Source organism: Helicoverpa armigera, chromosome 5, assembly GCF_030705265.1.
Source record: "Helicoverpa armigera isolate CAAS_96S chromosome 5, ASM3070526v1, whole genome shotgun sequence".
Classification (NCBI taxonomy): Eukaryota; Metazoa; Arthropoda; class Insecta; order Lepidoptera; family Noctuidae; genus Helicoverpa; species Helicoverpa armigera.
The window spans coordinates 11,437,282-11,457,877 of NC_087124.1; the positions used below are offsets into that span (position 1 = coordinate 11,437,282).

General features: G+C 36.9%; 4 protein-coding genes across 4 annotated transcripts in view; 2 read left to right on the forward strand and 2 right to left on the reverse strand.

Moving 5' to 3' along the window:
• The window catches only part of LOC110383435 (putative nuclease HARBI1), a 244,366-nt gene that overhangs the window by 106,155 nt on the left and 117,615 nt on the right, over positions 1–20,596 (forward strand). The gene's annotated exons all lie outside the window — the stretch shown is intronic.
• On the forward strand, positions 550–8,372 carry LOC110381053 (kynurenine aminotransferase). Its single transcript, XM_049842735.2, has 9 exons — positions 550–799; positions 1,199–1,352; positions 2,595–2,721; positions 3,912–4,021; positions 4,798–5,041; positions 5,530–5,696; positions 6,087–6,273; positions 6,902–7,065; positions 7,373–8,372. The coding sequence occupies exons 1-9, from the start codon at positions 630–632 to the stop codon at positions 7,445–7,447; spliced, it is 1,398 nt and encodes a 465-aa protein (XP_049698692.1). The 5' UTR covers positions 550–629; the 3' UTR covers positions 7,448–8,372.
• Positions 8,366–20,446, reverse strand: LOC110381057 (CIMIP2 protein CG18335). The gene is made up of 8 exons (XM_064034647.1): positions 20,254–20,446; positions 18,656–18,794; positions 17,597–17,693; positions 14,845–15,020; positions 14,439–14,601; positions 13,961–14,099; positions 9,036–9,134; positions 8,366–8,572 (listed from the first exon to the last, which is right to left on the reverse strand). The coding sequence occupies exons 1-8, from the start codon at positions 20,298–20,300 to the stop codon at positions 8,503–8,505; spliced, it is 930 nt and encodes a 309-aa protein (XP_063890717.1). The 5' UTR covers positions 20,301–20,446; the 3' UTR covers positions 8,366–8,502.
• Positions 9,644–13,810, reverse strand: LOC110381051 (elongator complex protein 3). Its single transcript, XM_049842763.2, has 7 exons — positions 13,148–13,810; positions 12,610–12,774; positions 12,133–12,247; positions 11,355–11,605; positions 10,810–10,975; positions 10,236–10,448; positions 9,644–9,859 (listed from the first exon to the last, which is right to left on the reverse strand). The coding sequence occupies exons 1-7, from the start codon at positions 13,708–13,710 to the stop codon at positions 9,665–9,667; spliced, it is 1,668 nt and encodes a 555-aa protein (XP_049698720.2). The 5' UTR covers positions 13,711–13,810; the 3' UTR covers positions 9,644–9,664.

The following is a 20,596-nucleotide window of genomic DNA, read 5'->3' on the forward strand; positions in this document are numbered from 1 at the left end:
AATATAATCTCGTTCTCTTTATTTCTACTGAACTCGTGAGGCCTAATGATTTTGAAAATAAGACATTAGTGCACGCTGTGACACGATATTGATAGGTTAAATTATACCTTTTTGCTTACGGTTTTTATTTTATCAGTTCCGTCCGATCATTTTTCAATGCCCCCGCTTTTCACAAAGGTTAAGTCCCGCATTCAGTTTTCGGAAAGTTAAACTGGAACTAATCGTCTAATAAACATTCGTTCATATCCCACCCTCAGAACAAAACACATTATAAAAAAAACAAATATAACTACAAAATCTAATCATAGTCTACAGTAGGCACAAGTAACATTTTTTTGCCGGTTTATTTATGTTGACTGTGACGTCTGAACAACTACAAAGATTACATAAACTTCTAAACACGGCTGCATAATCAAACGGATTTTATGTTCTGTGATCAAACATCTGATACTGTTTACTAATTAATTTCGGATGAATACTGATTAGCTTCCATCAAACCAATTAGAATTGAAGTAAGACTTTCTTATCATTTTAATTGACTTCATGACTTGACGTTCCGGTCTATTTTTCTGTCATGTCACAATAGGTTATGTTGATTGCTTCTCGTTTATCTGTTTTACCATTTATATATGATGTTTAGGTTGGGAAGATCATTGTACGTGGCTGTGCGAGGTCGGAACGGTGTTGTGAGACCAGAGAACATTAAAAAAGTAGTTAGAAATCTGAGTTGTACAACTTCTTTGATGGCAGACAAATTCAAGTTACCTGCGCGATATGGAGCAGGAGAAAAAAGTGTGTGGTAAGTTAAATTTGGAATATTTATTTTTTAATTTATTACCCAGTTGTTAGCAAAGGCCTTGTTAATAAGTTATCATAATTGTTGTGTTTTATTGCTGTTACATAAGCAGCTTGAGAGAGTAATTGGCAATTATAAATGAAGGCTATTGTTAATTTTCATATTTTTGCTTAATAAATGAATGATGAACTTAGTAATTAATATGGTTGTTAATTCAATTCAAAAATTCTTACTATGATGACCCATTGACTCAATTTTTTTCTAAAATCTGTATAGATATTTGCATAATATTTAATATTTCCTTTTTTTATTGAATATTATTAAACTGGAAATGGCCTTCATTTTTAGAATAAGTACCTACAAATGACAGAATTTCTTTATAATCTTCCACCTCATTTTCAGGGTGGAATACATCCAACTGGCAGCGGAAATCAAGCCGGCAGTGAACCTCGGACAGGGCTTCCCCGACTATCATGCTCCCAAACATGTCACTAAGGCCCTGGCAGACATTGCCACCGGCCCAAACCCACTGCTTAACCAATATACTAGGGGATTTGTAAGTACCTATAACCTTGTATTATTTATTTTTATATTTATAAAAATATTAGATGAGGGTGTTATATTTCCAAGCTCTCTAGAGTGTCCTTTTATATGTGCAGGAATATTGTATTGTATTGTGTGTGCAGGAATATTTTAAATAATTTTATTATTGCCAAGGCTAAGAGACTCATGCGTAAGTTCTACAAGTAGCATTATCATCTTAATCTTTAGCCTTGCTACATAACTGTTCGTGCATTAACCATTTTCTCCCAGTGTGATTACTTCAGAAACCACTTAATTAAAATACCTTCTAATCTAATGATGATTGCAAAATGTACCTACCTACTTCTAGACTACTACGACTATAAAAACTGATCACCAGATATAGTAACAAATAGCAGACAAAAATAGTAAATGATCACCAAAATGAAACTCGCATTTTAATGTAAAACTAACCAAAGTTTTAACACTTTGCTATCCTATTTAAGTGAAATTACTCCAAAATAAATCATGCGTAAGCCAAAAATAGTAAATGATCACCAAAATTAAACCACCATTTTAAAGTAAGATTATAACCAAAGTTTTTAAATTCTGCTATCCTATTTAAGCAAAATGAGTCCAAATAAATCATTGTTATCCCAAAAGTAGTAAATGATCACCAAAAGTAGTAAATGATCATCAAAATTATACCAGCGTTTTAATATAAATGATAATCAAAGTTTTTACATCTTGCTATCCTGTTTAAGTAAACTGACTCCAAAAAAATAAGTTCGGCCTGATACAATAAATGTAATAACATTATGGGGACCCTTTTCCTGCACTAGGGTGGAAAATTGTCTATTGCATGCCTCTAAACAGTGCGATAAGAGTGTGTTTTCCCCTGTCACTCGCCATACTGACACTCACGCATGCATTGCAAGCCGGACACATAACTGAATATGGCATCATAATACTTTATTTGGTAAAAAGCCTACATTTTATGGCAATCACAGTGACTTATTTAGGCAAAAATAATACATTAATTTGGTCGTCAAGAGTTGGTGATCATTTACTAAATTTGGTGGCAATTTAAAGTGAAGTCGTGACTAAAATAGCTGGTACTATTACATTTTTAGACTTTATTTTTCTGGTGTTCAGTAGATATTTCTGGTTACAAAACTAAGGGTATCAAAGTATTTTATGGTGGTCATTATATTTGTTCCCAAACAAAAATGTTTTTTTTAGCTTCCTACTAAAAAATGTTTTTTTTTTATTACAGGGCCATCCACCACTAATTCAGAACTTATCAAAATTATACTCTCCATTAATAGGAAGAGAAATTAACCCTCAGACTGAGATCCTAGTCACATTTGGTGCTTACGAGGCTCTGTACTCCGCTATCTTGGGTGAGCAAATATATTGTTTATATACTCTTATCTACAGCTAATATATCCTGGTTTACTGTATGTAATATATGCTACAACTATATTGTTATCTCAAGTGTTGGCATAAGATAGCTTTGTAATTTGTGTTAGATGAAAATAATGTTTCAAAGTAATGTACATAATTATGTTTATTTTCAACTGTTTTATGAGAGGTTAAAGACATTTATAACTTAGGATAGGATTTAAGCATCTCATTAAAATATAAGTATTACATTGTAAAAGATTTACTTTACTGCAATGTTGATTTTAGGTTCAACTTTTTAAAGTTACACCTTCTCCACTGATTTATTGTGAAATCATATATGTTGTTATATCAAAACTGTATTTCTTTGAACTTATTCAAGTACAATATGAGATAAACAAAAAACTCTATAAATTATAATATCTCTTCTCAATGATATGTATGATGCAATATTGAACTTTTATTATAATAAGTAATTTCTTTCCATAATTCATGACTACGCAATTATTTTATGATAACCATAGCACCATGATTTTCATTATCTATTACTCACTACATGCGTCATATGCCCTCTGACCCAGCCACATAAGATAAAGCTACCCCTTCCTTTTTACCGAGTTAAAAAAAAGATAACATTGACCCCCTAGGTTTTTATGAATATGATTTATAAAATTATTGTGCAATTTGCCTTAGTTTTAATGGGGCATCAAAATAGTTTGATTCCATCATCTCTAGTCTTTTTCCAACTATGTTGGGGTCGGCTTCCAAGTAAACAATTATTAAAGTAAATCAAGTATGTCCAAAAGCTAATCAGAGAGTATAATTACTATTCAATTTACACTTTTAATTCAAAATTATCTACTAACCGTTTTCCCGTGGTTTCGCCCGCGTTACTTGCGAACAACTGCCAGTACAATGTAGCCTATATTACTAGGAAAGAGTATAGCTTTCCAATAGTGAAATAAATTTTCATTAGTTACAATAGAGTTGAGGTAACACTTTAAATGCTATTTTATAGTATTTAGCTACATTATCAATCAATGACAAAATACACGATACAATTGATGTTTTTCACGAGCGCACGATCTTCGTTTTTCATAGTTGCGTGTCCACCATTATTAAATAATTAACCGGCTATAATAAGGGTTTTTATTTTCAGTAATAATGATTATCTAATTTGTGATTCCAGGTCATGTGGACGAAGGCGATGAGGTGATCGTAATCGAACCTTTCTTTGATTGCTATGACTTTATGATCAAGTCTGCTGGTGGAAAACCTAGATTTATTGCTTTATGTCCCGTAAGTATAACTTCTTGAAACTTAATTTCACAAGGCCTAAATATTTATAGATTTCTTAGACTAAACAAGAGACATTTACAAGGCATTTTGCGCATAACTTTAGCGCAACTCTAAGCGCATTGCGCAACAACAGATGTAATGTATTGCGCAAAATGTCTACTTATTTTATTAATCCTATATGTATTTATGTTTGTATGTAAGTAGACATTTTGTGCAAAAATAAGTAAATATTACTCCGTATATAGATGTTATTTATAGCTGCAATAAGATACAAAATTAATATCACTAATGCATCAAAATAGCTTAAAGTAAAAGTAAAATAGCAAAAAAAAAGTCGTGGTGGCCTAGTGGGCAAAGAACCAACCTCTCGAGTATGAGGGCGCGGGTTCGATTCCAGGTCAGGCAAGTACCAATGCAACTTTTCTAAGTTGGATGTACTTTCTAAGTATATCTTAGACACCAATGACTGTGTTTCGGATGGCACGTTAAACTGTAGGTCCCGGCTGTCATTGAACATCCTCGGTAGTCGTTACGGGTAGTCAGAAGCCAGTTAGTCTGACACCAGTCTAACCAAGGGGTATTGGGTTGCCCGGGTAACTGGATTGAGGAGGTCAGATAGGCAGTCGCTTCTTGTAAAGCACTGGTACTCAGCTGAATCCGGTTAGACTGGAAGCCGACCCCAACATAGTTTGGGAAAGTTTACATCAAAATAGCTTGTCAATAATTACTATTTTAACATTCTACAGACCTACTAATCTTATTACGAATTCCCTCAGACAAAAACATCAGGAGAAATATCATCAGCAGACTGGGTGCTTGACGAGAAGGAACTCGAATCTCTCTTCAATCCTCGCACCAAGATGATCATTGTGAACACCCCCCACAATCCTTTGGGCAAAGTGTTTACCCAGCAAGAGTTGGAAGTAATAGCTAATCTGTGCAAGAAGCACAATGTGCTGTGCTTGTCCGATGAAGTGTACGAGTGGATGGCCTATGAGCCGGTCAAGCATATTAGGATAGGTGAGTTTTTTTGGAAATATTTATTGTTGTCTAAAGTTATTGAAAGTATTTATGCAGATCCATCAGTCTAGCTATCTTTGTAGATGATATGCATATTTAAAAGATTGACTGCCTCGTTGCTCTAGTAGTCGCACGCGCAACTGCTGTGCATGAGGTCTTCCATTCCCGGTACTACTATTTGTGGATTCGGCCCAGTATTTGTGGGTTTTCGAAACTTTCACTAAGCAGTCCAGACTATGAAGTTGGTGATTGACACCCGTGCGTCGAAGAGCACGTTAAGTTAGTCGTGTCGTGTCGGATTGCCATCGTATCGGACTATGAGAGTGAAGGAATAGTGAGTGCATCTGTATCTGCGCATCTGTAGTGCATCAGAACAACCGCCGTGGCCAAATCGGCCGCCTTTATTATAAATATGTAAAAGGCTACTGTGTATTACATTATGTCAATTTCTTGACTGTAATATAATGTGTCTGTATTTTGTCCGGTAGCATCATTCCCTGGCATGTGGGAGCGTACGATCACAGTGGGTTCAGCCGGCAAGACGTTCTCGGTGACGGGCTGGAAGACGGGCTGGGCGTACGCGCCCGCCGCGCTCATGCGCAACCTGCACGTCGTGCATCAAAACTGCGTGTATACCTGCTGTACTCCTGTGCAGGTCAGTAAATACAGGTAGCACACTACGAAAGTAGGAAAAAATATTTTCGAGAATTATTCGATTTACAGACAGCAGTTCTTCAATATATTGTACAAGCTTCCGCCGGTGGTTTCACCCCGTATTTCACCCACTATATTTTTTTAGAAGGAACACAGGTGGATTTTTGTTAGTAAAAATGAACACCTAAAGGCCTACTTGAAACATTGAGGCTGGCTATGGTCAGGCCTATTTTAGTGTCTCATATATTTTTTTGGTTTGCCGATTATAACAACTAAATTAGTTGTTGACACATAATTATGTTAATTTATAAATAGGATTAATATTTGCTTATGCAATGTGGCTTTTAATTTCGTAAGTACATACTAATATAACTTGAACAATCTCCTACAGGAAGCGATATCCCGTTCATTTGACTACGAGCTGGCCCGCCGCGACTCTCCCGAGTGCTACCTCACATCTCTGGCTTGCGAGCTGAGGCCCAAGAGAGACTTCGTCATAAAGTCGCTCAGAGAGAACGGCTTCAACCCCACCGTGCCCGAAGCCGGGTACTTCATCATCGCCGACTGGACTAATTTAGGTGAGTTAACTATTTAGGCAGATATTCTATAGCTTGCGAGCTGATGCCCAAGAGAGACTTCGTCATAAAGTCGCTCAGAGAGAACGGCTTCAACCCCACCGTGCCCGAAGCCGGGTACTTCATCATCGCCGACTGGACTAATTTAGGTGAGTTAACTATTTAGGCAGATATTCTATAGCTTGCGAGCTGATGCCCAAGAGAGACTTCGTCATCAAGTCGCTCAGAGAGAACGGCTTCAACCCCACCGTGCCCGAAGCCGGGTACTTCATCATTGCCGACTGGACTAATTTAGGTGAGTTGATCATTTGAGCAGATATTCTATAGTTTGCGAGCTGATGCCCAAGAGAGACTTCGTCCTGAAGTCGCTCAGAGAGAACGGCTTCAACCCCACCGTGCCGGAAGCCGGGTACTTCATCATCGCCGACTGGACTAATTTAGGTAAGTTCAACATTTGAGCAGATACTTTTTCATGGTAAACTTGGAAATATTTTTTTTAAGAGGAAATATTTTTAAGAACCTTAAAAAATATGCCAATTTGCCTTATGTGGCGTACTTGTGAAAGCCAAAAAAACCTCTATTGCTTATCTACAAACTTCAATATTACCTAAATTATCCGATTTTTTTCTAGCCGATAAGATCGACCTATCAACAGAACCAGACAAGTACAAAGACTATCAATTCACGAAGAAGTTTGCCAAAGAGACGGGAGTACTCACCATCCCCCCCACGGCCTTCTACTCGCAGGAACACAAGCATTTAGGGGAGAACTTCGCTAGGTTCTGTTTTATTAAGGTACGTCGGATTTATTTACTTAGTTAAACTTCATAAAATAAGTAATCAAAAAATATTGCCAAAAACATCTCCAATTCGCAATTTGAAACAGGGGTTTTACTCATTATAAGGGGCCATTAACCCTCTTTCAGGTTTACGGTCACATTTGTAACACCCTGTATGATACGGCTATCGCAAAACACAATGGCAGTCCGCAGCTCAATTCTGAGCATAAGTACGCGTGTTGTTGCCTTCACTTTTGAAATGTGTCCATTTAATTTTTTATATTACCAGTAACGGGATTCATTATTTCTATTTTATTTTGCAGAAAGACGAAAACTTGCAGCTGGCCGGCAAATTAATCAAAGAATGGAACGCTAAGAATAAGAAAGCTTGTGTTTAGGCATGACGACAAACAAAGGGAATGAGTCCATCTTTTTGTGTTACGTCACTTGAAGTACAGTCCGCTTCATAAAGAAGGTAACACTCAGGCTACTCAAATATATTATAGCGACGTTAAAATAAACACAAAATATATTAACAATTAAAAAGTTGAGACGTTCAAAACTTTATATAGATATGGACGGACAAACAGCCATTATATGTATCCAAGCATTCAAAGTGTACAAAAATATGGAACACGTTTGTAAAATTTAAAATATTTTATTTTTTTATCTCCTCAAAGCATACCAAATGAGAAACTAAAATCGAACAGTAAATGAAATGTAGTTCCGATGAGTTCCATATTTCAAAATATACAAAATGCTTGGATACCAAAATAGTGGAATGGCTGTTACCATATTTAAGACTTGACTGCACCTACATAAGTACGTTTTGAACACTTAAAATTTTTTTGATATATTTAAGTTAACGTTTATACAGATATTATTAGCTTTTTGGTTGCGTTACCATTTTTATGGCGCTGACTGTACAAATTCTATATAACCATGATGTGACTCCTTTTTAATGTCTTAAGTCTTAGTCAATAAGCATGTTTCCTATTTTGGAAAAATACTACTATGATGGCCGAAAGTTGCTTCCGAGTCCCAAAAGTTATATAGGTATTTTTGGGACTAGAAAGGCGAATTAAAATCACTTTTATAACCAAGCCTATTGTGATATATATTGTTATATTTTTATACATTGTTAACGTTATTACACAATATTGTCAACTCAAAACTTTAAGAGTTAAGACACAAGTATAAAACGTTGTTACTTTTATATAATTTATGTTGGAACGAAGACTTTTAGGATTGCAATTATTTTCTTTATAAATTATTTTACTTATTTATATGTTATAGGTATATTAAAGAAAATGCGATTCGTGATTCAGAGTTTTATTGAAAAACGATACCAAGGAGTATAATTTGATCGTGTCAAAGTAGTTGCACTTTGAATTTAGACCATATTGCTGTTACAATAAGCTTCACTATCGCTTGTCTGTTACACGTTATGTCGTTATGAGGTGAAATCTCCGCGAAGCCAGCGCTTGGCATCTCTCGTGTCGTTCCCGTAGGTTTTTCCAAATCTGGAGAAAAAATTAAAAACAAGTGAAAAAACATACCTAACAAAAAAAATCAAATTGAAATATTGTTTTACTCCGCGTTAAATTCTCAATTTTTTTTTTTTTTGACAATATCCTTAATCAACGGTACGATTTTGATTTCATTCATGATACAGATTAAACCTACGGCTAAAAACTAACAAAAATGATTGTTTACGCTGTAGGTGCGTTTTTTTTTCAGATTTGCCAAGATTCATAGGCTCAAACTCTAAATCCGGTAGTTAATACCGGTAGATAGAGCTTACTGACGAACGCCCATAATAAACTTGTAAGCTATAATAAAAACGCTCAATAGCTGTTACGACCTGGGCGCCTACAACCCTGATTGGTGGTGAAAGGTGTGGAGACGAACTGAGAAGGCCTTTGCCCAGCAATGGGACAGTACGGGCTAAAAAAATAAATAAATTATAAATAACTATATCATTACCTGAACATGCATCCAGGAACGTGTCCGGCGTAGTTGGGCAGCATGCCGACGTGCTTGTGGTAGATCTCCGTCGGGTTGATCGACAGCGGCGGATCAGGCCTGCCAGAGGAAATCGGGGATGGGTAAGGGATGGAAAAAGCCTTATTTACTTTTACGTAAAAAGGGGTATTTTTTAAAGGGCGCGCACGCGGTTTCGTTTTACTTAATACCATTTTGTAATATAGAAATCTCTTTAGGAATATAACAACTAAGGTATAATCCATGCGTTCAAAAAATTACTCGCTCAAAACGGTCCGTTTAAATAGCTAAGAAAGGTTAGAAAATTACTGGGGCAGGCGTTTTGGGGGCTGTCTTTTGTATTGACGTTCGAAAAGTGCTGATTTTCAGCCTACTTTGAATAAATGACTTTTGATTTTGTTTTTTTTGTTTAAAATTAAAGGTTTTTATTTACAAACTAATATATACACACTTATACGAGATAATAGAAAAGAAATATAACAGCGGTATTTAGATAATTTACGTTAATACTGTAAAAATATAATTTACAAAATATAACAAACCCTTCACTGCAAAACAAACATAAAATCAGTTAAAAATAAAAAATCCAAAACATTGAAACAACTTTATTGTCATACAAGCATTTTGACCATATAGGGCCCTTCGAGATGGTATCCGATCTTTGCGTAATAATTCCTGGTGCCCACACCAGATATGACGGCAATCTTGTCGGACCCATGCTCTTCCTTGGCAATCCTTTCAGCTTCCTCCATCAGTAACATGCCGAACCCTTGGTGTTGGAACTTTGTTGGGTCACGCGCATTCACCTGGAAAAAAAAGGTGGGTTCTAAATGTTGCATTTTGCTACATTTTATAATCATACATAGTTATTCTATGGCTGTTACTTTTCGTTAGTGATTGAGAATCACGAATCAGAAATATGTCATCAAACTCGAATAAGTCTTCATAATTGAGCATCTGTGTAATACTTATTGAGTTATAGGTGTTTCTTGTATTTAGGTATTCTTCCTTCATCAGCGTGTAAAATGGTTTAGCAGAAGACTATTTTCCGTTGCTGGCTTACCGCGAGACAGTGGGTCGAGGATGTTTAAGATATCAATTTTCTACTACACTAAATATAGGCGACTGAAAATAGTCTTGAACTAAATTCAGGATACGCAAAAAACTCTTTCAATAACTTACCGGCACAACAGACCCGTAAACATGCAGTTCCCTCACAATACTGCACTGTTTGAAGTTATCATTGGGCCCCGGCTTTAACTCCGGCCTATAAGTGTCGGAGGCACACTTTCTCAGTCGCAGTAAACCGACCAATATGTCCTGGTCTGGGTCTTCGTAAGCTAGGAATGTTTCCCAACCACCGTTCGCTGTGTAGTCGCGTCTTATTAGCTCTACCTGGAATTAAAAGAGTATAAGTGAAAAATAGCAACAAAATAATATTATAACGAAATTGTAGTATATTGCGTAGTAACCAAGCACTTCCCGTATAAAATGCAATACTAATTTTAGTCTGTCTTCAAATATTGTTCTGGCTGGTTATAATGCACCACAATATTCTTGTGTATAACAGAATCTATGCTAGTATTATAAAGCTGCAGAGTTTGTTTATTATTCAGCAACTACTGATCCATTTTGAGAAATTATTTCAGAATTAGATAGCCTATTTACAGGCTACTTACTGGCTATCCGAATGTGTGCAGTAGTTTACACAGGTTGTGGGTGAATGGAAGCTAGTAAACAAACACACTGTACTCACCTCATAAGGCCTAACCCTATTATGTATCTCCTGTATGCCAACCTCCCTGGTCCTGACATCCCGGCAGTCTGTGCCCAGGTCTGCCATGCGAGCGAGCGCCAACTCCCTCAAGTTACCGTGTTCCACTCCTGATGAGACTAGAGGCATTGGGATGTCTCGCTGTACTCTGGAAAGAGCAAGTAGATACTTACACATTTATTTTAAATCTATTAAAACGATTACCGTCATAAAAATAAAAGGACAGAAAATCAAACAGGTATTAATGTACATTTTGTTTCAAATATTATTTTCAATCCTTACTAATATGTATCATAGATACAAAAGTAACTCTTGTCTCTCTGTCTTGTGTAGAGAAAAGTAAAGAACTGCTTTATATGAAATTTGTTACACAGGTAGACAGTACACAAGAGCCTGAGAAGCCTGAGAATCAAGAGTGCATAAAAAAGTTTCCTTGGTATATGGGAAAATGGGGTTTGAAACAGCAAGTCAGTTTCAACTTGTTTCTTAATCTGATAATTATTTAAAAATACTTTTTATTACATTACCTGTACACCCTAGTCCATGGTGGTATTAAAGCCAATATCTTTGCAATCAGATCCACTAACGTTGACGGGGGGTAACTCCTGTACCTCCCTGTCTTCCACAACTCATATAACCCAGTGCCTCTGATCACCAATGTTGGGTATATCTTGAGCCCATCAGCTCTGAATGCTGGGTTCTCGAAGAATTCTATAAACTGTTCTACATCTCGCTCAAAATCCACATTTGGTAAGTCTGGCATCATGTGAGCTACTATCTGTAAACAATGAAATAGGGATTTTAAGAGACCATCTCTGTACATAAAATAATGTATTATAAAGCTTAGCTGAAAGTTTACAGGAACTCCTAAACCAATTTGGAAAGTTCTTTCAGAACTAGAAAGCCTCTTTCTAAAACAAATACCAATAATAAAATAAAGAGATACCGCGGCCTTGGCACATGAAAGGCCTACGACGGAACACGACGGTTTTTAGTCAGTAAGAGCTAGAAAGCCTATTGTAGAGGGATATAGATATCCTGGGTCTTTTTTTTTACTATGTCAAATATCATCAAATGACTCTTCCCGCTGTGGGTTAGCAGCGGTGAGGGAGTGTCAGACTCTTACTGACTAAAAACCGTTGTGTTCCGTCGTAAGCCTTTTGTGTACCAGGGCCGCGGTATCTAGATATCCTGGGTCTTAAATGGGTGCATGGAGTGGTCTCTATAGTATACTGAGGAAGTATCCTACTAGATAATTTGCATTATTATATGAGAAAGAAGTTAATTACATAATTAAATAATTACCTTATACCCAGCATCCTTGGCCAGATTAAAGTTCTCACAGACTGCCTTCACTGTGTGACCTCTGTTAGTGTCCCTCGCAATATCTTCATATACTGACTGAACACCTATTTCTAGCCTGAAACATAACATGCATTTGTTTTATATGTTTGATAAAAAAATAACAATGGTCATTTATTATTGGTTATTTATTTAAACCAGCAGAATAAAACTTAGGAGTGCAAATTGCGAAGCTATATTCTACTTTAAAATCCCAAATTATTAACCAACTTCAAGGTTCAAGGTTGTAAGTTGGGCCTGTATGTTTGTGTCCAATTATCTCACATTCACCCTAACCAATTTTGATCCTGTTTTCAGCACAGAATTTATCAATCTTAGGAGAAGGTTTGATGTATATTACTTTTATCAATTAACAGAAAAGCTTTGATGTGGAGGGCAGATACCAACACTAAGAGCATTCAAATAGTTCTTGATACTGACCTGGTACAGCCATAATTAAGCATATCACTCATGTGTCTCTGCAGACAGTAGTCTGGTCGCGTCTCTATTGTGATACCAATGCATTTGGTCTTAGCCTTCTCAGAGTACTTCACAGCCTCAGCCACAGAACTTGAAGTGTGGCCTGATAGGGCATCATGGAGATTCCTGAAATAAGGTTGAATATGTATTAGTAAACTAGACTATATTTATGAAAGACCTTAAATAAAACACTACTACAGCAGTTCTTGACCATCTTTAAGTTCAAGTCTATAATTATGATGTTACTAGCTTCCGCCAGCGGCTTCACCCGCGTGGTGTGCTGATAAAAAGTAGCCTATGTGTTAATCCAGGGTATCACCTATCTACATATCAAATTTCAATAAAATTGGTCCAGCCGTTTTTGCGTGATTGAATAACAAACATACATCCATACATTCTCACAAACTTTCACATTTATAATATAAGTAGGATATTATTTGCAATGCTGTTCTAGCAAAGAATCAAAACAAAACGTAATAAATAATATTGACCAGCTTACCTTATAAAATAGTCTCTATAATCTTCAGGAAGACTCATAAAAGTGCCGCCCATGACAATAAACTCGACTTTATCGACACTATGCCCGAGTTGCTTCAACTGTTCGACTCTATGGCGCGTCTGAAGGTAAGGATTGTACCTCGCTCTGATCGCCCTCATAGAAGTAGGCTCGTAGCCTGTGTAGCTCTGTGTGGAGTACTCGAAGTCCGAGTCCGGACCACCGGGACAGTACACACAAATGTTACCGGTAAAGTTTATATGCGGACATCTGTGTGGTTTACACATGACAGCGACCACAGCTATGCCGGAAGCTGTACGTATAGGCTTAGCCTTCAATTTTGGAAGTAAGATCTTTTTAGCGTCAGCCGGCACAGCGGCTATGATATCCACAAGTCTAGGTGATGTCCCTAAACCGTACTTCGAAGAAATCCTCGTTTTCATCTTGTTGAGGTTAACATCTTTGCCTTGTCGATGTGCTACTAATAACTCTTGTATTATCTCTGATATTACCATCACCATCTTCTCCTCCTTCGAGAGGTTCGGCATTGGCTTCTTCTTAGCCATTTTGGACGTTCACAATAAATATTAGAGGAAAATAAATAAATTGCGCGTGTACAACTCGAACCTATTTGCTTTCACAATTTGACAGTTAATTGACGTTGACGTATATGACTTTAATAACGTCAACATAACGTAATCGTTCAGAAACAATAAAATAAATAATGTTTTATCTATTTATTATTTAATTAACTATACATACATAACTCTTATTAGTTACGCTTATTATATAAAAACAAATTTACAAATAACTTACTTGACTACATTCACTGGTGCCCATTCAGTGCTCTGTCTTCGTCTGTAGTTAGATGAAAAGTCACAGAGCGCAGAGTTCGTGAGCTTCTTGGATGACTCTCCGAATCTTTGGAAACCGTACGGAACATGGCCCGAGAAACCTTTGAACAAACATATCAAGTTACCGCTTTGATACTGAGAACGTAATTCACGTACCTGCCTGTTCAATGAGAAATCAATGTTTTGAACTCACGCACTGATTGCGATGGATTAAATCCCCATATTTGGTTTCGCACAAAGGAGGCGTGTAATTTTGCATAGGACATTTATATAAAACAATATTTATAGAGCTTTAGAAACATCGAAATAAACGCAAACGCGATGACATCTAACAAAAAGTCAACTCAATAAAAAAAGAACCCGTTGGCAATGGCTATAACGAAGGAGGCTTTTGAAAAGAGTTTTGCAACTGTGTATCTCTTCATTATTCTTGATCTCACCTTTCTTGATATATTTGTCGGGGTGACCATTTTCCATGAAAAATGGACTGACAGAATGCGATGCGGGTGATAGCTGGGGTTCATCCATTGGCACGTCTCGTAATATTCCTGCGCATTCTGGTCGCACTGTGACTAGGGGTAGCTTGAACTCGGCTGTCGCGGACTGCGAAGTTTAAGATCTGGTGTTACGCAGGTTCATTATAAATGGCTACTTTCCTCTTCTACAATGCATTTGCTTTCTCCATCATCTCCGTGCATTCTTCTTTCTTCATCCATCTCCATTCTTACCGATTCTATTCTTGGTGAATTATAAGATTAACATTGTAGGAAGTATTCTTGCATTCCATTCCAAAAATAAATATAAATAAAATCTGCATTCGATTTCAAAATATTCCGTGTGACTTACGAATCTGTCGACCAAATCCCAAGGTTGTCCTTTCCCGGCTTGTAAGTCAACCACTCTTTCCAACTGGTTCCTTGCTGCTCTCTGGTTTAGTTGCACCCTTTGGAACTCTGACAGGGCTTCGGTAGCAGCAACCGTGTATCGCTGACCAAAGTGGTTGTTTAGTCTCGGTAGGAATCCTATATTTTATCAATCACTTTAGAAAAGTCGCTCAGATACGAAAAACATTGATCAGAAATTGCGAATTGCTGTATGAAAAATGAATAGTTGAAAGTTATTTAAACAACGTGCAAGATCAGTCTCCTCGATAAAATGTAGGTACCTAAACTCGCTCGATCCTCCATCTACACGAAAATGTGATTCTATGCTAAACCAAGATAGATTTAGATACCAGATTAGTGTGACCACGGCCCGATGCAGGGTACCTAGGTACCTAACAAACACTAAATAAAACACTGACCGTTATTTTCGCGAACGCTAGTCACAAAACAAGTGGTCGCCATCTGATACCGTGACATAACTAGAGCAACGATTGATAAAGAACGTGTACCGTTTTATTCGAAGATTATGCACATATTTTGTAGACCTTTAGACTATAATCTGTGCAGGGAAGCAGCACTGTCAACGTTTTCCGTTTGAAGAAAATCGCTGATCATGTTCACTTATATGCTATGGGAAATATTTGCGTGTGTGCGTAATTCTCATCCATATATGTGTGGAAGTTAATGTAGCTACATAAAAGCTGCACATGTGTGCATATCGCTCATGTATGCTAGAAATAATAGCCTCGACCCTCACCTCAATAAAGGGCGATAGAAAAATGTCTCAGCCACAGAACAACGTAGTTTCCAGTCTAGTGGATAAACTAGTTTAAACACTAAAATATCTTCGTGTAATTCGAGGTCAACGAACATCTGTTTGGTCCATTCATAACAACATAGCGATAAACAAGGCTGATGTCTCCTGGAAGTGGTCTGAGGGCCGCTATGGCAGTTTACATAAATGTACCACATCTAGATCGGCACTGAACTATTGAGGAAGTTTGGAAAATATTGTTATTGATTCAGAAGTATGTTCCTAGCCGTATTTGTGATCTATAAATGTCTTCCTATTCCTAGTAAACACTTAGACCTATTTTCTAGAATTATACCCGTAGAACGACAGACAAGCATAGATCTTGCTTAGACCATAGCGTGGTAGAATCGACTTATGATTCGATTTCTAAATCACAGCAGCTGACATCACTAAATAAAAACTAGCTGTACTGTTTTCCACAAATGTTCAATCGTCAAAAAAGTCTACCAAAACTTACAGCCCCCTAGAACAATCTAATCGGCACTCAAACAATCAAACACCCGATTCAGCAATAAATCCAGCTTGTCTGACAATGTATATGCAAATCCTTGCGAATTAACAGCCTAACCAACTGCCTACGTAAATAGTGCAGCCGCTGAAGTGTGGGCTTTAGACAATTACTCACACCTACGTGCTGTGGTCAACTCGGTCATTGCGGCTGGAATAACGCAAATAAACGAAGAGCTGTGGAGACACCAAGTTTATCATAAATGACTTGTTTTAATTCTGATAGTCACTGCGTTTGTGATAGGTGATAGGTTCCTTATTTATTCCACTTGTCTTTGATTAGGCTTGAAAAAAAAACTCGTCTGTTTTTATTTGAATTTCACGGGACAACAAAAGAGAGGGACTATAGCGCTGCGGAAAATGAAGGATCAAAATACTAAATATTTTGAGATATGATAATAACAACAACCCCAATATAAATAAATGACATCACATGCCTCTCGATGTTTTAGTAAATATCGTCTGTTTATAATTACGCGGAAAAACAAGCTCGGATAAGATTAGGAGTTTTTCTAAAATAATTGAAACCATAACATAAACGATTTCATGGTCATAGTGAAGGTAGGCAATAATTACGTAGGTACTTCTTTACATTAGATCTTCAAAGAAATCCTCAAAAAGGGCTTTCAGGGCTTTGTACGCTATAGCTAACGCAGTTTTTGGCCAAGCTACAGCGGCGACTGTGGTGCTTGCTTACCTATGTACCTAATCTTGTACAAATGTGATATTGGAAAGCTACCTATGTCTCATGTCCAAAACCGAACTGTCTGAAAGGTCATACAGACTGACTAAGCTACGTTCAGCTAACAGTCACGAACTCGACTCTAAAACAAACCGAGTTTTCACCAAAAAAAAAAAATACAGCCACAAACTGGACGTGCGAAATTGCAAACTTTTTTGTCGATCCCCACAAACAACAGCACATTAATAGATTTCCCTTCAATTGCGTTATAATGTAAGTCATTTTTTTCATACTTTAATTTAAAATGTACGTGTAACAGTAATGGGATATTTAAGTATCTGGGAGCCTAAGCTGTGAGGAAATGGCGGCATGCCTTGGGGTCTCGGACCGGTCCGTAGTGAGTCATACAAACTGATTCACCGAGATTCTAGACAAATCCTTGAGATTTCACTTTATTTATGTGAGAAAAATAAACTAGGACTAAAATAGTTCAAGAATGCAGTGTTGGGAAATAAGGCACCTGAGAATTATTTTTAGCTACACAAATAACTTTTGCAGTGGATAGTTTAATTAAAATGTCATTGAGAAATATTGAAAAGGGTTAATCGCGTTATCATTGCGTTTTCTTACCACTTCAAGAAGATTAACGTGCCTACAGAAGACCTTAGTAACTTCTTACCTTCTGAAATATAAAGAAACAATGGATCTTACCCTCATATCCCGGTATCATAGGATGCTTGTAGACTGGGTCGCCATTCCGAAACCGCGCGTTCACGATGTCGATGTCTGTTTGCGGTGGCCGATAGATCTGTGCAATTTTAATACATCATAAAACGGATAAGTAACCATAAAAAACCTGATAAAAACAACCCCCACTAATGAATAGAGGTTTTTTCCCAACCCTTTAGAAATTTTGAATTGACAACAGCTAATCTAGCCATCTTAGCGGGAGTCAATTCATACCTAGGGATCATATACTTTAAAAGAAGTCTAGACTGACCCCTAAGGCAAACTTTAGTCGACCGTTGTGAAACAATTTGAATGCTTAATTCAATACCTATTCTTTCTGATAAAATCCATCAAACCATTAGCACCACAATGCACATTATCTTTTAGCTATTGATTTTGGCAAGTTTTCCATTAGATAAGGGGCATATACCTACTGGAAAAATAATCAATATGGCCTTATCTGGCTAGTCAATAAACAGATAAAGTACACCCACGTTAAGAGCAAATGCAAATGATAATGGCAAAGGATTAAGTAAGGTTAATTGAATGAACATGGTAACACATGTGTGGGAACAATTTAACTGGAAGATAACTGTGCGGCGAATTAACAAGAATCGGCTGATAGCTTTCAGGAAAATGGTCAAGTTGTAGTGTTTCTGAGAAAAATGCGCGAATTGCAATCAAAATAATAATATCTTCCTTTACACTTTTCTTGGCACTCGTATTTTCAGAACGTAAAATCTGAATTGCAGCTATTTTTTGTCTAAAAAATACTACAAATCAGTCCCCATTCCTGAGGTCTATAAATTCAAGTTCTTTCATCAATACAGTCTAGTTTCGTACAACAATTTTGTGCTGATGTTTATTCATCAACTGCAGACTGATTGGTGCCTTTACTTTGGGAGAACCCAATTCTAAGAAATGGATAAAACTGACTGAGACTTTATGATTTGAGGAATTTCGGAAGGATGAACGATATATGTATTGTCTACTCGAATACTCTATGTTACCTTTTCCCCATTGTTAAACTTTTTTACTGACCTGAAAATCATCAGCCGTCCGATCAGACAGCACCAGTCTCTCGGAGTGCTGGACGCTCGGGTCCAGGAGTATCTTGTGAGTGGTAGACCCATAAGTATCGCCTATCCGGTATTTGTACTCGGGACAATGGCCTGTGTAGCTGTAGACAACGAAAAACATCACTAGTTAATTCCACGTGGATATAGAAAATTAAATATGGAAGTTTCGTAAGACAGAGGATGAACGGTATAATTATGCAAATGTTTAATTATAATATTTAAAAGAAATTTAACAAATTGACCCTGTCTTTGACGAGTCCCAACTAGGTTTGTAGGTTCCCCTTATCGATTTCATACCACATAACACGGTTAAACAAAATTAAAAGGCCGAATGAAACATTACCTTCGCTTGCGTCCCTACATTGAAAAATGTGCTTTAAATTAAGAAAACGATCGTTTACGAAAGCTTCAAACACGCGCCAGAAATAAATAATAAAACGACATCATTCATCATATTTTGGACACGCGACACGGCCAACGCAACGCCCTAAATACATTGTCAACAACACAACACGAATTACCTAACAATCCTTATTAGTAAATACGTACAAACGGACTCGGTTCATCAATAAAATATATTTGTAACGCACTCTTGACAAGGTGAATAATGTACCTTCAAAAGTATACCAGTGTTCGTTACATCATCTGGCGCCAATTTGGCAACAATCGTAACTTTTCTTATGAAAAACGGTCAGACGGCATCACTTAGTTCAATTTCGTCACATTACAAATGCAACGCTGATTATTCTTGGCGACGAAGCCCTTTTTGGACCTTTTAATCTTATAAATGGAATGTACAAAGCGCAATCTTAAATTAAAATATTTTTATATGGACATAAGACATATACCGTCTTACCACAAAAACTTTTTAACGTCAGTTTATGCCTTGTCTAAAAAAATGTCAAATTATGACGTTGACATATGGTTCATTTTGCAGCCAAAATTTTATTAGACAAGTGTAAAACAGGGTTTAAAGTTTTTGTAGTAAGGCCCTGAGAATTCTTGTTTCTTGGCGACTAAAAGGAGTTTGCAAGCAGGGCTAAAATTACCGCCTTTGGCTGTGTATTTGCTATGCAATATTAATGGAATGTTTCCAGATAATATATTATATTATGAATATTGGATATATCTGTATGTATTAAGTTTTCATATCTATAGCTTTGCAGCTGCAGTCCCTAAACTGCAATCATTCATCAAATTCTGAGGCAGACATCACGACTGAAGCTGAATTTGATTTCAAAATGCTCCTAAGCTCCGTTAGGCAAATAAGTAGGTATAAATAGTACTATGTAGGACTAAGTAAGGATGTAGTTAGGGTTAAGTCTACAAATATTACAAGTAAAACTAAAAAGTTTATTTGTTTTGAAAGCGTTAAAACCTCTCGAAGTACTTGTCCAATTTGAAAAATCTTACAGTGTTAGATAGCCTAGGAAGGCTATTAGGGTACTTATTATCTGGGCGTATAGAAGAGTAGTCGGGGCCCGGGTGAAACCGCTGGTGGAAAGCTAGTAGGTAAATGAATGGGTTGTTCTGAAGTGACTAAACTGATATACAACTAACCCTGGTATGTAATGAGGCTGGGCTATACTGACTAAGTCCAAAGCCATATTGATTTATGCCGTGATAAGCCGGGAAAGGATCAACTCATAATTTACATATAAAAAACGGATAATAATTACTGATTCCTGAATTTAATTAACACCACATTTGTTGATTTTGATTATGAATGACGTGAAATTTTGACAATGGTTGACATTGTACTTTTATTTTTCAGTAATTGTCTGACTTGACGTCGTAATCGTAATAGCCATCGTTTGGAATTGGGGGTTTACCTCAAAGGTTGTATATCTACCTGAAAACTGAACAAAAACGTGTTTTTACAACAGATACCTACTTGAGCAAA

Coding starts and splice junctions, on each gene's coding strand:
- LOC110381053 (XM_049842735.2), top strand. CDS start 630: ATGATGTTTAGGTTGGGAAGATCATTGTACGTGGCTGTGCGAGGTCGG. Junction 2,722..3,911: donor TCTGTACTCCGCTATCTTGG/GTGAGCAAATAT, acceptor TTGTGATTCCAG/GTCATGTGGACGAAGGCGAT. Junction 5,042..5,529: donor GGTCAAGCATATTAGGATAG/GTGAGTTTTTTT, acceptor TTTGTCCGGTAG/CATCATTCCCTGGCATGTGG.
- LOC110381051 (XM_049842763.2), bottom strand. CDS start 13,710: ATGGCTAAGAAGAAGCCAATGCCGAACCTCTCGAAGGAGGAGAAGATG. Junction 10,449..10,809: donor ATAGGGTTAGGCCTTATGAG/GTGAGTACAGTG, acceptor TTTTAATTCCAG/GTAGAGCTAATAAGACGCGA. Junction 9,860..10,235: donor TTTACGGGTCTGTTGTGCCG/GTAAGTTATTGA, acceptor TTTTTTTTCCAG/GTGAATGCGCGTGACCCAAC.
- LOC110381057 (XM_064034647.1), bottom strand. CDS start 20,300: ATGGCTTTGGACTTAGTCAGTATAGCCCAGCCTCATTACATACCAGG. Junction 18,795..20,253: donor CAGCCTCATTACATACCAGG/GTTAGTTGTATA, acceptor CGTTGTCTACAG/CTACACAGGCCATTGTCCCG. Junction 14,100..14,438: donor CGACAAATATATCAAGAAAG/GTGAGATCAAGA, acceptor GTTTGTTCAAAG/GTTTCTCGGGCCATGTTCCG.